The sequence below is a fragment of the Lathyrus oleraceus genome, chromosome 3, assembly GCF_024323335.1.
Source record: "Lathyrus oleraceus cultivar Zhongwan6 chromosome 3, CAAS_Psat_ZW6_1.0, whole genome shotgun sequence".
In the NCBI taxonomy this organism is placed as follows: domain Eukaryota; kingdom Viridiplantae; phylum Streptophyta; class Magnoliopsida; order Fabales; family Fabaceae; genus Lathyrus; species Lathyrus oleraceus.
In genome coordinates, this window is record NC_066581.1 from 481,170,579 (window position 1) to 481,187,316 (window position 16,738).

Below are 16,738 nucleotides of genomic sequence, written 5' to 3' on the forward strand. Positions count from 1 at the left end.
CCAAATGTCTCATTGGTGTTTCTTTTGTGCTTTAGCTAAGCTGACTCACTGGTACAACACTCGCGCCAATCATCTCAGAATTATGGAACATCTAGAGCAAGAGAACAGAGAGCTGAAGGACAAGATCGCCCGCCTGACTGCCATGATGGAGTCAGTTCTTGCTACTCAGAGTCAATCTTCTCCAACGTCTGCAACTCCTCCTGCGAGGACGGTTATTTCAGAGGTGGCTACCTCTACCATGCCTGCTGCCACCACTCATTTTGCACCCACTATGCCTTCCGGATTCCCGTGGGGAATGCCGTCCAACTTTATGCCTGAAGGCTTTGCGCCTACTTTTGCTTCCATGCCGACATCTAGCCTGGTCATGTTTGTGCCACCGCCCGTTGTGCACACCTTACCTCGTGTAGAGGACACCATTTATCACTCTGAGCCGTCTGAGGGTCCGGATGTTTACGAGAAAATGGATGAAATGGAAGATCCGTTTCTTGAGGTGCGCTAGGAATTGAAGACATTAAGAGGTAAGGACTTGTTTGGAAAAAATGCTGTTGAGTTGTGTTTAGTGCCCAACGTCAAGATCCCGATGAAGTTCAAAGTGCCTGACTTTGAAAAGTATAAAGGGAATACTTGTTTGCTAAGTCATCTAGTGATGTATGCTCACAAGATGTCTACTCAAACCAATAATGATCAATTGTTGATCCATTATTTCCAGGACAGTCTGACCGGTGTTGCGCTCCGTTGGTATATGGGGCTGGATAGTGCAAGCATTCTCACTTTCAATGACTTGGGAGAGGCTTTTGTCAAGCAATATAAGTACAACATGGACATGGCGCCTGATAGAGACCGGTTGAGGTCTATGTCTCAGAAGGATAAAGAGACATTGAAAGAGTATGCGCAGAGATGGAGGGAATTGACTGCCCATATCACTCCTCCTTTGGAGGAAAAAGAGATGACAAAGATATTTCTGAAGAACCCGAGTTCATTTTATTATGAACAAATGATTGCTAGTGCCTCCAGTGACTTTACCGAAATGGTAAACATGGGGATGAGGCTTGAGGAAGGAGTCCGAGAGGGACGTTTGTCAAAAGATGAGGTATCGTCAAGCAAGAGGTGTGGCAGTAGTTTCAACAAGAGAAAGGACAATGAAGCGAATGCAATAAGCAGTGGGAGGCAGAGGAGGCCTCAAATCAGAAGGAATCCAACATCCCATAAACATCACCATCAAGTATATTCCGTTATCCCGGTATTTTCTAATCAACAATCAACACCAGTTCAACAACCACGACGTCAACTGCAACAACGAGCAAACACCTACAACAACAACAATACCAACAACAATCATCATCGAAAAAACTTTGAGAGGAAGAAGGTCTCTTTCGACCTGATTCCTATGTCATACGCAGAATTATACCCGTCTTTGGTTCTCAAGAACCTGATCCAACCGAGAAACCTGCCGCAAATTCCAGAACCACTTCCTTGGTGGTACAAGCCTGAGCTCCGTTGTGTTTTTCACCAAGGACCACCCGAACATGATATCGAGAATTTCTATCCACTCAAGTATGAGGTTCATAAGCTAATGAAGAGTGGAATGGTGTCCTTCGAGGACCGCACGCCGAATGTGAAAGCAAATCCGTTGCCCGTCCATGGGAATTCTTCTGTGAATATGGTGGATGGTTGTCCTGGCGAGTTTAAAGTTTTTGATGTGCGTTTTATCAAGAGGTCCTTAGTGCAGATGCATAAGGATGGTTCTTTGGTAAGTGATTGTGAGCATGACCATGATGGTTGTGCTGTTTATAGTGTTAACCCGAGGGGTTGTGAAGTTTTGAAAAGGGACATCCATCGACTGATGGATGAAGGCATGATTCAGATTGTTCAATCCTGTCATGTAGATGACGATGTCAATGTCATATTGCCCATTTTCAAGCAGCCAGAGAGATTGGTAATCCAGTACGACAGCAACAACAATAATAATGTCAGTAATAGATCAGTATCGTCGTTGGTAATACGGTTAGCGGGCCCAGTCCCGTATTCATATGATAAAGTTGTTCCATATCAGTATAATGCTACAATGATAGAGGGTGGTCAAGAGGTCCCGTTGCCTACGACTAGCGTTGTGGTGAGCATTGCTGATGTTACCAAGGTGACCCGCAGTGGTCGTGTGTTTGGGCCAGTGTTCCCAAAGGATAAGGAAGAATCAGTTGCCAGTAAGAAGGTAGAAGTACCTGTTGCAGATCCAGTTGGTGCTTCAAAGGGTAAGTCTGGTGAATCCAGCAATTTGAAAGCTAACAATGATGATGAGGTACTTCGGTTAATTAAAAGAAGTGAGTTCAATGTGGTGGAGCAGCTGCTCCAAACCCCCTCAAAAATCTTAGTGTTGTCTCTACTCATGAATTCTGAAGCGCACAGAGAAGCACTGTAGAGAGTTCTAGAACAAGCTTTTGTAGAACATGATGTTACAGTAGACCAATTCGATCATATCATTGCTAACATCACTTCTTGCAATAATCTTAGCTTATGTGATGAAGAACTCCCTGAGGAGGGAAGGAACCATAATCTGGCTTTGCACATTTCTATGAATTGCAAAGAGGATGCTTTGTCAAATGTGCTTGTTGACATTGGGTCGTCACTGAATGTACTTCCGAAGTCAACTCTGTCAAAGTTATCTTACCAAGGAGCGCCTATGAGGTATAACGGCGTAATTGTCAAAGCTTTTGATGGTTCACGCAAGACAATTAGTGGTGAAGTGGACCTTCCAGTTAAGATAGGTCCGAGTGACTTTCAAATTACTTTTCAAGTAATGGATATCCACCCGGCCTACAATTGCTTGTTGGGAAGGCCATGGATCCATGAGGCAGGAGCTATTACTTCAACTTTGCACCAGAAACTCAAATTTGTGAAAAATGGCAAGCTCGTGATTGTTGGTGGAGAGAAGGCACTGTTGGTTAGCCACTTGTCATCTTTCTCTTACGTTGAAGTTAAGGTTGAGGTTGGAACTTCGTTCCAAGCCTTATCTATTGCTGCTGAAAAGAGAGTTGGGGCACCTATGTCCTTATTGAAAGATGCTAAGAAGACTGCGGAAGAAGGCAATGTTGATCAGTGGGGGCGCACGGTAGAGGTCTCCGATAACAAAGGCAGAACCGATTTGGGGTTCCAGAAAGGTTCGTGAACCGCAAGGACTGAAGATATGCAACTTAGCTTCCGTAGCGGAGGGTTCATTCATGGAAATGAACAACACTTAGCTGTCGTGCTAGAGGATGACGAAGAAGAGGACTACACCAATTTTGTGATGCATGGAAAGGCTTGAAACAATTGGACTGCTGTTGATATTCCTGTTATTTTGCATCGATCTAAGTAATTGCTTTTATGTGTTTTAAAATCCTTCTCATATGCCTAAGGGAGAAGTGAACATTATTTGGGCATTTTCAAATTGATCATTAATAAAATTAATTCTATTCATCCACATCTATGATGTCTTATTTTTACTTTTTGTTTTATTCTGAAAATGGTAATCACAAAAAACATAAATAAACAATATAATTGTCAATTTGCATAATATTTGGTCACAAATTCACTTCTCTAAAATCAAAATATCAAATCATTATGCAGGTTGGTTGCTAACCCCATTGAATACAATAATCCTTCTCCTTCTCCAAATTTTGATATCCCTGTTGTCACACCCCAAAATTTACCCCTAGATTTCATAATCATTTTCATCATAGACATCATTCATGCATAGTTAACCTCAAGATCAAGATATGCCTGGTTTGTTTCATATGTGAATTAGGGTTTCCCTCAAAGAGCTCAAAGGATTGATCATTCAAAGTTTTGGATTGGTCATCAATAAATGAAGTTCTCATACACTCAAGAGATCTCTCTCCATCAACAAATAAGGGTATTGTGGCCTAATCACAAGTGCATCAAGCTTCACTTTCATTTGGCTCACTAATTAGGGTTTCTCAACAACATTCAATTTCATCTGAGAATTTTGATCAAGACATGATATCGAGCTTTGAGACATGGATTAACACACTAAATTATATCTTAGAGACCATCCATGATGTTCAATTGGCTCAAGAGTTTGAATTCATTGAAGATCAAGAAATTCAAATTCATCAGATACACAATCAGTGCATTACAAAGTCAAACCTTTGACTTTTGAGATTTATGATCAAATATGAACTTCTCAAGTTAAATTTCATGAGTATATGCTTAATTGATGAATTTGATTAAAAAAATCAAGATAAATGAGGTTACTTGCAAAAAGGGTAATCTTGAAAACATTGAAAATTTCACTAAGTATCCAAATTTCATGTTCAAGTGCACTACTTTCTCAAGCCATAACTTCCAATCCGAGCATCCATTTTCTTTGATACAAAGCTCAAATGAAAGCTCTTGTTCCGTACTTCAACTTTGTCCTAGAGGGTTGATTCCATAAAAGTGCAAGGATTTTGAGTTATGAGGACATAAAGTTGGTGTCTCAAGTTGAAACACTTAGAAAATTTTCAAGTCAGCTTTGATCCCTAAAAAGTGATAAACTTTACTGCCAATTTTCATCATGATCCACTTTGATTCAGAAAAAACTCAAAACATGAAAGTTGTAGAGCATGTTTGGGGCTTTTTAAAAAGTACAAGTACATTTTTTCCCATGCATGAGCCGTGAGTTTAGAAAATGGGAAGTTGGGGTTCCAAACTTGAATTTCAAGTCATGTTCATGATGAATATTTGGAGGAAAACCATTTCAAATGTGAAGATCTCTTGATTGCAGGTCCTCTTGTGTATAAATCTCTCCATAATCAGATGTTTATATGAATCCTAAGTGCATTTCACAAGGAGATGAGGTTTTGTCCATTGCATTATACCATTTATGGGTGAATTTGCAAAAGGTCACATTACTACTTTGATAAAGCAAACTTTATGCCAACAACTCACTCTTTCACCCTTGAAACTTGTCCCTAAAGATCACAAACAATCTTAAGAGATCAGAAGCAATCTTGTAGAGGCTAGGGAGATATGACAAACTCCTTGAAATCCAACTATTCATGCAAACTTCTCATTCATTCTCAACCAAAACCATAACTTCACAACTTTTGTTTCTAATCAGTTCCAATCCTCACTCTTTTCCTATAAATAGAGGGATCCCTTAAGCCTCAAAAGACACAACAATAACCCCTCAACACTTCATCAAACTCCCCTTCCATTAGAATTTGCAAAAACACACTATTTTTGCAAGTTCTCTAACCAAACTTATTCTCCACATGTATCTTTCAAACAAACACCACAAATCATCTCTAGACATCATTTAGAGCTTGTTTAATCACTTGAACAAGTTCTGTAGCATCTATTTTATCATTCACCATTTCACCTCTTCACTTTGCAAGAACATTTGTGTGAGATGATACAAGTTGTTTCTGGCCATTCTCATTGTTCAAACACTATCCTCAAGGACCAACAAGGCTGGTGGAATCTCTCTTTTATCTCTGTAGTAGCTAAGAAGAAGCATTGGACTTTCTCCAATAGGTAAGTGCACTCTCACTTGAAACTCTTGTTCATGTATCATTCTTGAATACTTATTGAAGTTAAAATGTAGTACATAGTCTATTTGTTGTATGTTTGCTACTGTATGCATTATACCATGCTCATGCATTGAGATTTTATTGTTTGAAAATTAAAAGTGCAGTTCTGGTTTTTGCCTTGGCACGCTTTGTACATCGAGTTTTAGGATGAGATAATGACACCATTAGATTCCTTGCGAAAAATAGAGCAATTTAGGTTCTTACAGTTTTTAATTTCATGGAAAATTGAGAGAGTTATGGTTGTTTGAAGTTTTGAGAAAAAATTAATAAAAAATGCAAGAACACAAGGAAGAAGATGATGAATTGATATCATTTTCCAGTTTATAGAATCGTTTTATTATATATATTAATGTTTGAAAATAAGTTAATGGATGTATCACTGCCCTAGCGGTTAGAGTGTGTGCGTTAAGGCTTTGTGTGTGCAAGAAGTCTGGTGTTCAAATCCTGCTTGTCCAAGACCTATTTTTATTCATTGTTTTTTTGCCTATTTATTTTTGTTATTTTCAATAACTTCAAAGACTCATAACTTTATGATACCTAAGCCTTTTTGAGCCACTCTTTTTGCTATGTGTTTATAATTTTGTCTATTTTATGATGGTGAAAAGAAATTCCAGAATTTATTTATTTTTAATATACTTATACTTGTCTAAAGTTGGTACCTTTTTAGGATTGTTTTAGGGTTTCAAATGACTTTCTTTGATTGATACTTTAATTTTTCTTGATCACCATGACTTGTATGAATGTTTTGCATCATATATGAAATTTGTTTGATGTTTTTAATATTTTCCTTTTGGTTTTGACCTAATTTTGACTTACTTTAATGTATGCTTACATGTTTATGCGCTTTGAACTTTTGTTACTATGCCATGAACTTTTGTGTGTTTATTTTGCCATGGATCCATGATTAGCATGTCATTCTTTCATGTCTTTTTGAATCTTTGTGTGCATTTGTGCCATTGTGTTTGTTTATTGTTTATGTGTTTACAAATTCTTTAAACTTGTGATAACATGTCTTTGTATGACTTGTATGTTTACATGTTCAAACTTTTTGTGTGATGTTGAACATTAACATGCATGTATTTAATACCTTAAATTGTTTTCATGATCAAGTTGATGTTATGTCTAAACCATGTCTTACTTCATGCATACACATGTTCATTCATACTTATTACGACATCCATATATATGTTCATGAATTGTTATGTCATTCATCTTTGTTCCTTCATGATGATATATCCATGTCATTCATATTCGTCTAACTTTATACATCTTTGATTGATGTTGTTGTACCTTTGTCCATGTTCACATGTTGTACATATGTGTATACCTACCATGCTTGATATTATTATGATCATGATTTCATATCTTTGTTGATGTCATGCTTGAACATCTTCCTTATCATGTGTTTGTTCTTGTTGATGTCATGTATGAACATCTTCTTCATTTGATTATCTTTGTGGATGTCATGTTTGAACATCTTCTTCATCCTTGTTTGTTCTTGTTGATGTCATGCTTGAACATCTTATTCTTCATTTGATTATCTTTGTTGATGTCATGCTTGAACATCTTCTTTATCATGTGTTTATTCTTGTTGATGTCATGTATGATCATCTTCTTCATTTGATTATCTTTGTGGATGTCATGTTTGAACATCTTCTTCATCCTTGTCTGTTCTTGTTGATGTCATGCTTGAACATCTTACTTACCATTTATTTATCTTTGTTTATGTCATGCTTGAACATCCTTCTTTATCATGTACTTATATTTGTTGATGTCATGTATGAACATCTTCTTCATTTGATTATCTTTGTGGATGTCATGTTTGAACATCTTCTTCATCCTTGTTTGTTATTGTTGATGTCATGCTTGAACATCTTATTTACCATTTGTTTATCTTTGTTGATGTTATGCTTGAACATCTTTCTTTATCATGTGCTTATATTTGTTGATGTCATATATGAACATCTTCTTCATTTGATTATCTTTGTGGATGTCATGTTTGAACATCTTCTTCATCCTTGTTTATTCTTGTTGATGTCATTCTTGAACATCTTATTTACCATTTGTTTATCTTTGTTGATGTCATGCTTGAACATCTTTCTTTATCATGTGCTTATATTTGTTGATGTCATGCTTGAACATCTTCTTCATCTTGCTTATATTTTGTTTATCTTTTTGCCCAAATCCAAGGGAAAGACCTCTTTATTGACTTAATGTCATAGGTAGTTTAGCAATCCCTAGTTTCCCTTTGACCTTGTTAGAGTCATTCTCACTTTCAACTTAGATTTAAGTAAGAGTTTATAACTCTTGTAAGTATGTTTGTTATGAACACTTACTTCCCCCCTTGGAACCTTGATCACTACCAAGTGTTCTTTCACCCTTAGTTAGGTGAACTACGGTTGCTATGATTCCATCCTTATAAGGATACGTAGGCACATGACCGCGAAGTTTTGGCGAGCAAACTTAATAAAACCTTTAGGTCCTTCCCAATAAAACATTTTCAAATAATAGCAAACAAATAATAACATAACACAAATACTTTATAAAGGTTCCTATAGGATACTATAGATATTGAGGATGCTAATACCTTCCCTTAGTATAACCAACCCCCGAACTTTAGATCTCTTCGCATTGTTTTTACATTGCATAATTAGGGTTTTATTCGATCTTTTCCCTTTCCCTTGGATAAATTAAAGTTCGGTGGTGAACATTTAATGTTTTGTGATTCAAGTTAATACAATAACTTGATATCCGATTCTCACCGCGACAGAAATGGCGACTTCACTAGGGACACATTGAAAGAGGGTTAGACCTATTTTAATTATATTTGTGTTGTTATTATTAGTTGTTTTCCTTGTTTGTTTGGACATTTGTTTTGGGTGATCCATTGTGTGGTGAGGTAAGTCCTAACCCAGACTTGAGTGTACATAAATAAGATAGGATGTGGTATAGTCAAGAAGGCTTATAGGGAGTTTAATCCCGAACAAGCTGACTTGAGAATCCATCACTCATGTGGAGGTTCCCTTTACAATTAGTATTGTTGATCAAGCAATTGTGAAAACACATACTATATTGATTTGGGTAAACTGAGAAGCTGAGGACCTTAGTAACCCCTTTTACCCCACTTGGTCTTTAGGATGTAGTGCGATGACTATGAAGGTGTAAATCTGAAATAGTTGATACGTGATACTACACTCAAATTAGATTCTCTTGAGAATATTATTAACTCCCAAGTAATTGGTGTGTTGATAATATCCGAAAGATGGGTCAATGATTTTTGGGAACCTTTGTAGAACCCGTTGTACAGGTACAAAATAAACCCATAGTACATTTGGGATGGTTACACCTATGGCCTCATGCTCGCAACGTCGAACCTTTGAACCCTATTTGTGTGTGACCCTTGTTTGTGTGTTTGTGCATTCATACATCCATGCATCATAAACATTTTTTTTAACAAAGTTTTCAAGGAACTTAAGAACTTTTGTTGCAAACATTAGGTTTATCATGGATTTCGGAAGGAAAAAGACTCAAAAGTACACTTTCAAGAGTCCTAAGTTAGAAGACCTAAGGAGATTGGGATCTTTGGTTGTTGACGCAGAGGCTTTCAGCAAAAGATATGGACATTTGCTCTCTCTTTTGAAGATCAACATGGTAGATGGACTTCTTTCTACTTTGATTCAATTTTATGATCCCGTGTATCACTGTTTCACTTTCCCCGACTATCAGCTTATGCCAACACTTGAAGAATACTCTCATTTTATTGGTGTTCCTATTTCTAGTCAAGCTCCATTTTCTGGTTTGGAGGAAGATCCCAAAGATCAAGACATTGCAAAGGCTACTCACTTGAAAATGTCAGAGATCAGGGATCACATGACCACAAAAGGAAAAATGCTTGGTTTGACAGCTAAGTTTCTAATGAATAAAGCTCAGTATTTTGCTAGAATGAGGAGTGTGGTGCTTTTGAGGCTGTTTTTGCTCTACTTATCTATGGATTGTTCCTATTTCCAAGTTTTAATGACTTAGTTGCCATGGATGCCATCAAGATCTTCTTAATAGGAAATCCAGTTCCTACTTTGCTTGCTGATGCCTATCATTCTGTCCATATGAGGAATTCTTACAGTGGAGGAATGATTACATGTTGTGTGCCTATGTTGTACAAGTGGTTTATTTCTCACTTGCCAGGTCTCATGCTTTTTGGGATCTTAAGGATGGTCTTTTATGGTCACAAAAGAATATGTCTCTCACACATTCAGATATTGTTTGGTATAGTCGTGACTATGATGGAGTTAGTATCATTGATAGTTGTGGAGGATTTTCTAATGTACCTCTCCTTGGTACAAAAGGAGGCATCAGTTACAACCCAATCCTAGCTCGGAGTCAACTTGGATATCCAATGAGAGATAAGCCAAAGAATATTCACTTGGAGGGTTTGTTCTTTAAGGAATGTGAAGATTGCAAAACGCTCAAAGAGAAGATTATGCACGCTTGGCGCCATGTTCATAAGTTAGAAAAGAAAGTCTTAGGGAAGACAAATTGTGTCTCCTTAGAACCTTATCTTAAATGGGTGCAAGATAGGGCCATCAGCTTGAAAATGCCTTATCCTCGCCAAGAGCCTTTGCCTTTAGCTGACAAAGAACCTACCTATATCTTCATGACTGATGCAGAGAGGTTGAAGATTGCTTTGACCAAAGCGCATCGAGAAAGGGACGCTTGGAAGAACAAGTATCAAATCATCAAAAATGAGGATGAAGAACTTCAAAGGCAGTTGAAGATGAAGAATGAAGAATGAAGAAGAGCTCTCCAACAAGAAGAGGAAGGTGCAAGATGATTTATTTTCCTATGGCGTTCAGTCAAATACTCCTTAGAAGTTGATCGTGGACAAGCTTGTGCTCGAGAAGGCCGAGATGGAAGAACAAATTAAGAAGCTCAACTTGAGGCTACTAGGGGAATCTCCTTAGGACTTTACTTAGCTTTTATTTAGCTTTATTTAGAACTTTTGAAAGTGTACTCAAACTTTGTAACTCCCTTTAATGAAATGAGTTTCTTTTGGTCATTGTTATTTGCCTTTTTGATGTTTGCAATTATCTCTTAAGTTCCTTGGAACTTTTAAAATTTTGCATTTTCATTGCATTCATGCACATGTCATCACACTTGCATTTTTTATCAAAATAAAAACTCATTTCCGTCATTTCTTCTCCAATAGTTTCCACACTGAGACCCTCACACCAGTACAACACCAGAGCTCAAGCCCGACGTAGAATGGCCGAGAAAGAGCAAGAGATGGAAAGAGTCAATGAAGAGCTTACAAATCTACATGGGAATATAGGTCAAATCATGGAGATGTTGCAAGTAATACGTGCAAAGATGGATGCTCAACCAGCAATTGTTTCTAAGATCGTCAATCCGGTGATTACTCTTCAGCCATCAGTTACTACTCCAGCAACTTGGCCTCCCTTTGGTCTTCCTTATGGTTTTGTGCCTCCTCTTCAAGGACAGTCCACTCAACACACAGTTCCATTAACTACTGAAGTTAATCAAGTGATTCCTACTTTTGCACCCACTGCCATGCACACTCGAGTTCAACCGTACTTCGATGATCACCAGCAAGTGTATGATATACCTGATATGTCTGAAGAAGGTGATGAAAGACATGAAAAGCTGAGAGAAAATGTTGAAACCATTGAGAAAAGGCCGAGAGCAATGGAAGGTGATCAGATCTTTGGTGTTGCTGCCAGAGAAATGTGCCTTGTATCTGGATTGGTGGTCCCCGCAAAATTCAAGACACCCAACCTTGATCAATATCAAGGAGCTACTTGTCCCAAAAGTCATCTCATCATGTATTATAGAAAGATGGCAGCTCACGTGGATAATGACAAACTCATGATCCACTGTTTCCAAGACAGTTTGAAAGGTGCCTCTTCCAAATGGTACTTGACCCTTGATCAGACTCGCATCCGTTGTTTCCAAGATTTATCTGATGCTTTCATCAAACAATACAAGTACAACATGGATCTAGCTCCCGATAGAAGGCAATTGTTGAGCATATCTGTAGCACCTCAAATTTGCACCTACCATTATACATACATTTTCATATTAGGTCATAGCATATCATGGTCCATTGCATAGCATTTGCATTGTCCCTCAGTTGCCTCAAGAGCAAGCAATCAGAAATTAGGTCAAACTAATCTCCTGATCAGTCAACCAAGCAAGCAAGGGAATTTCTCATTGAATCAAGGCCTTGAGGTTTGTCCAACAAGTTCACATGGCTTGGAGGTCTATTTGAAGTGTTCAAGTCAAGGGCTGAGGGCTCAGAGGTCAGCAGTTCATATACAGACAGTCAGAAACCCTAAAAGTCAACTGTTGGTCAACTGTCCATTTAATCAGTGATTTGATGATTGGAATTGGTTTGTAAGAGTTCATTCATGTCCAAATAGTCATCATATACCATGCCAAATACCACCATGGAAGAATTTGAAGCCAGATCATAAATTTCCAAAAATGGAAACTGGGCCTGTAACTGAAAACTGCCATAAATGGAAAGTCTTGATCCTCAAACTTACATTTTGATACAAGCCTCAAATGAATTTTTTCCCAACATGAAAGTTGAAGATCTTGTTCTCCCATTTCCAAAAAGTCCTAGAACTCTCAATTCCAATGTGTGGTTGGCAAGTTATGATCGAATCGATTTCAGAAAATCTTGAACTTCAGAAGGCCATATCTCTCAAACCGTTTGACCAATTTTGGTGGGGTTTTTTCCTACAAGTCACATTTGATCCCCTCTTTCCAAAAATATAAATTTCATGTGCCAAAACTTCACCAATCAAAATGGCATATTTTGACCTTTTTCATTTAAATGTAAGTTTGACCAAGAGTTGACTTTTTGATTTAAACATTTTTTCAACATTTGGCCAATTGGAACAGCTCATAAATGTCATTTAGAATGTGTTTGCAAAGTCAAAATATGCAGCACATGTGAATCATACTTGGTTGCTTGAATTGTAAGAAAGTTACAATTGCACCATACTTGTCCTTGCATCCACCATGCCTTGCCTTGTACCTCAAAAGGACAGCAATTGTGCAGCAATTTTTCTGTCATGGTGAGCCTCACTTGCAGCCTAAAAACCAGTAGTACAAGAAGCCATGCCTTAAGTTGCTTAAATTTTGGAAGGAAAGGACATTGTCACCATGCTACCACATCTTGCAACCTTACTTGTACTGTCCTATAGCAGAACTTTTTCCCCCATTTTTTCCTGTCATATTGCAAGGATCAGAAGAAAAAAAGACAACAGGGCAAGAGGCTGAAGTTCATTTTGGCTGTCATAAAAAAGAAAAAAACTGCATAACAAGAACCTAGCTCACCCTTGCTGTTGGGGGTCCAGGTTTTTCTGTCCAAAACCAGATTAGCAACTCCTAACAGCAGATGTGAAAGGCTGTCAAAACAAAAAGAACAAGGCATTGCCTTACCACCAAAAACAACAGCCAACAGTAGGCTTTGGCAAGGAGATTTTTTGTCAACAACAGGACAGTAGCAGCAAACTGGACTCCTCTTTTTCTGTCAAGACCAAGCATTAATTGTAGCCACATGTGACAGCAGAAAAATTGGTTAACACACTGCACACAAAACTGCATTCAGGCTGCCTTTGGCATTTCAAAATTTGCTGTCAAGTCCAAAGGAGCCAAACCCTGCCATGCCACAAACAACCTTCACTGATTTTCCAACAAAAGCCCTTGCTCACTTGGCCATTTTGCATTTTTTTTCTGTCATCAAAACTAGTAACAGCAGCATACCACAGAGGAGGATCACTCATTTTTTCCAACCAAGAAAACCTTGCTTTGCATCTCTTCTTCAGGTCATGAAACCAACAACAAACCAACACCTCCTCTCAAAAAACTAACCTAGCTATTGGCTTTGCATCTCAAATTCCCTGTCCAACATAAGAACACCAAAACCCTGCAAAAACCTGGCCTTACCACAACAACATAACAGAACTGCTGCATTGATACTCATTTTCTTGGCCATTCCTCTAAAAAACTGCTAACTGCTCCTACCCTGCTATTTGGCATATCACTCCTTCTGTCCAAAACACCACAAAACCTAGCCTGGCCCTGCTTGACACCATATCCTCCATCAATTTCCTGTCATGAGTAACAACAATCGCAGCCACACAAAACCATTTTGGCCAAGGAAGAAAAGCATGGCTCACATTCTAAAAAACTAACCTTGCTTGGCAATTCTAAATGGCTGTCAAGAACCCCTAAGAATCAAACCCTGCAGCATCCAAGAGCAACATCCCACAGCAGGAATTCACCTTGCCTTTGCCTATCAAGAAAACCTGTCAAGGGCTTCCAAGAACCTGAGCCTTGCATTGTGTTTCCAACATCCATTCTATCATTTTCTGTCATTTAACAAGCCTTGCTAGTAACCATCCAACACCACAGACCCTTGGCTCCCACTATCTCAAAAACACACTTTGCATTTTTCTGTCCAAGACACAATAGCACCAAAACCCAACATAGCCAAACCTCAATATCATTTTCTGTCAAGAGAGAAACCAGTAGCAGTCACTACTTGCAACCACCAAACCAACATAACATAACCTAACCTTTTGCATTGTGTGAAATCTGGTCCAAAATACCAAAATAACAAAAACCTGGCCAAACCAAAAGCAACATAGAACAGCAGGACATACACCCCATTTTCCTGTCATAAAAACCAGCAGAACAAGCATCCATCCAACCTTGCTTTGCAACCAACAAACCTCACCCATTCCAACCCCCTTCACTTACTCCCTCATTTCTGACCTTACTTAACTTTCAAACTGGCTGTCAAAACTTCCAAAAACTGAACCCTGCTAATAGCCAACAGCAGAAGGAACAGCAAGGACATGACAAGATTTCTGGCCAAGGCAAATGGATAGGGCAAACCTCATTCACAAAAACTCACTCACTTTGGCATGATCCATTCAACAAGCAACCCTGCTGTTTTGCATTTGATCTCCCATGTCCAAAACACAATGGTTTCAAACATCATATAGCAGACCAAGCACTCTTCATTCATTCTAAAAAATTCTAACCTTGCCATGCTTCTAACAGCAGATGAAATACCATCTCTTGTCATTTAAAAAACCAGTAGCATTCCAAAACCTCACTTGCATTTTCCAACCAAAGCCTTGCCACTTGCATTTTTCTGTCAAAAGCCTGAGTCACTTGCACTTCCTGTCATAAGCACCCTGCCACAAGCCTTGTAATCCTGCCTTGCATAAGCCATAGGAAGGAGCAGGTTGGTTCATAATTTGACTGTCATGAGGAATTAATGACCAACCAATTTCACATTTACACACACTTCACTTGTTGGCCAAGGTCATTTTGCTGTCCAAACACATAGCTCCCAAATGACATAAACCCTAACCTGCCTTGCCTTGCACAATGTTCCACATCATTTTTTCTGCTATGACCAACAAGCATCCATCCAACAGCACAAGCACCTCACCCTAAAACCGCATTGACTTTTGCCTTGGCATTTTGATCAAATCACACAAATCTGTCCAAGAACTCAAGAGGGGTTGAACCTTGCCTTGCCTAAACATCATCCAAGCATCTTTCTAAGCTTATTGCAATTGCTTTTTCACAACTGGAAGCAACTCTTCTAAGTGCTGTTTTAGAAGAACATTCATCCATGGCCATCCAAGATTGAAGCATCCACAAGTCAAACAACTTTCACCATTCATCATCAAGAAGGCTCTAGGACAATTGTTGCATTTCAATAACATCAAAAAGCATCAGCAACTCAACTGCTCTTCCAAATTGGTGAGTTTTCAACTTCCACCCTTTTTAAAATTGACACATGCTTGGTGTAGGTCTTTCAATGCTGAGTGTCATGATGCTTTCCTTTTTAAAAAAAGTTGCTTATTCACGAAGATATGTTGAGATAAAGTTTGGTGCATGAAAATGTTTCCTTTGATTTCTTGCTGTGCAGTTCAAATTAATGAAAATAAGGTTTGGATTGTTGTTGTATGTCGTTTAATGATTACAATGGTATGCTCAATTGACATTTTTGGGGAGAAATTAAGAAATTCGAATTTGGGGATGATGATGAACATAAACCCTAGTTTCCCAATTTATTTCTCCAGAATTTTTCACATTCACACGTGCATGGCCTCTTTCAACTCACCAACCAATGAAAACATTTCATTTTGTGCCCAAAACGACTGTGTTTGGTTAAGTGGATCAGAGAATTACAAAAATGCCATTTTCTCAATATAAATTCAATTAATTTCTTCACTTTGATTACCAATCTTCCAAAATTCATAACTTGCTCATTTTTGATCCAATTTGAATGGGATTTTTTGTGTTGTGTTCATCATGATCTCTACTTTTTTATCATTATTTTTCCAGAATTTTTGGATGAGTGGTTTTTAATTGGCCTTAGGGTTTATGACATGTGACCAAATTTTGTACACTTTGCCAAATCATTTGTGAAATGATGAGAATGTATCCAATGGCTCCCAAATTTTTTGTGCTTAAAATAGACACACTCATGGTGATTTTGGTGTAGAGTTTGTGAATTTATCATTTGTGGTTTGTGAGATATGATTTTTTGAATTAGGGTGTGACAACTTGTGTCACACCATTGATGTCCAACTTCATGATTTTCATTACCATGCTTCCTTACATCCAAATGACCCCAAATTTTGCATGAACCTACTCTTGTATGTCTAGTTCACATGTGAATTTTCTTGGATTTATTTGAGCTATTTTCCATTTGTTTGAGATTTTCTCCCCTGCCTAGTCAATTGTTGACTTTGTGTGACACATGTTCCCATTTCATTTGTGAAATTCTCATACTTTATTAGATGGACATGAAATTTGATATGTGATAACTAGACATCTCAAGCTTGGCATTGGTGTTAATCTCATTCATTTCTCATCTGTTTTCAATTTGATATGACTTTTTGAAGTTGACCCATGCTTGTTGACTTTCTTTGTGCATGCTTGAATGTGGTTTGACTTCATGATTTTCATTGACTGCCTTCCTCTCATCCAAATGCCATGAAATTTGACATGCTTACCATGCTATGTGTTAGGTTTGATCATGATTTATTTGATGATTTTTGGAAAAGGTTTAGATTGCTTTTGGTGCAAGTCTTGCTATTGACTTCTATGAGCTT

At 38.0% G+C, this 16,738-nt stretch overlaps 2 protein-coding genes across 2 annotated transcripts; both read left to right on the top strand.

Annotated features, from left to right (window-relative positions):
- Positions 1–9,074: 9,074 nt before the first annotated feature.
- LOC127131746 (uncharacterized) lies at positions 9,075–10,359 on the top strand. The gene is made up of 2 exons (XM_051060662.1): positions 9,075–9,578; positions 9,691–10,359. The coding sequence occupies exons 1-2, from the start codon at positions 9,075–9,077 to the stop codon at positions 10,357–10,359; spliced, it is 1,173 nt and encodes a 390-aa protein (XP_050916619.1).
- A 470-nt stretch (positions 10,360–10,829) lies between these two features.
- On the top strand, positions 10,830–15,556 carry LOC127131747 (uncharacterized). Its single transcript, XM_051060663.1, has 2 exons — positions 10,830–11,599; positions 15,547–15,556. Exons 1-2 carry the CDS (start codon positions 10,830–10,832, stop codon positions 15,554–15,556), a joined length of 780 nt encoding a protein of 259 aa, XP_050916620.1.
- The last annotated feature ends 1,182 nt before the right edge of the window (positions 15,557–16,738 follow it).

Excerpts from the sequence above, each read along its gene's own strand:
- LOC127131747 (XM_051060663.1), top strand. The coding sequence starts at position 10,830 with ATGGCCGAGAAAGAGCAAGAGATGGAAAGAGTCAATGAAGAGCTTACA.
- LOC127131746 (XM_051060662.1), top strand. The coding sequence starts at position 9,075 with ATGGATTTCGGAAGGAAAAAGACTCAAAAGTACACTTTCAAGAGTCCT. Across the intron at positions 9,579-9,690 it reads TGGATTGTTCCTATTTCCAA|TGGAGGAATGATTACATGTT; the intron begins GTTTTAATGACT and ends GAATTCTTACAG.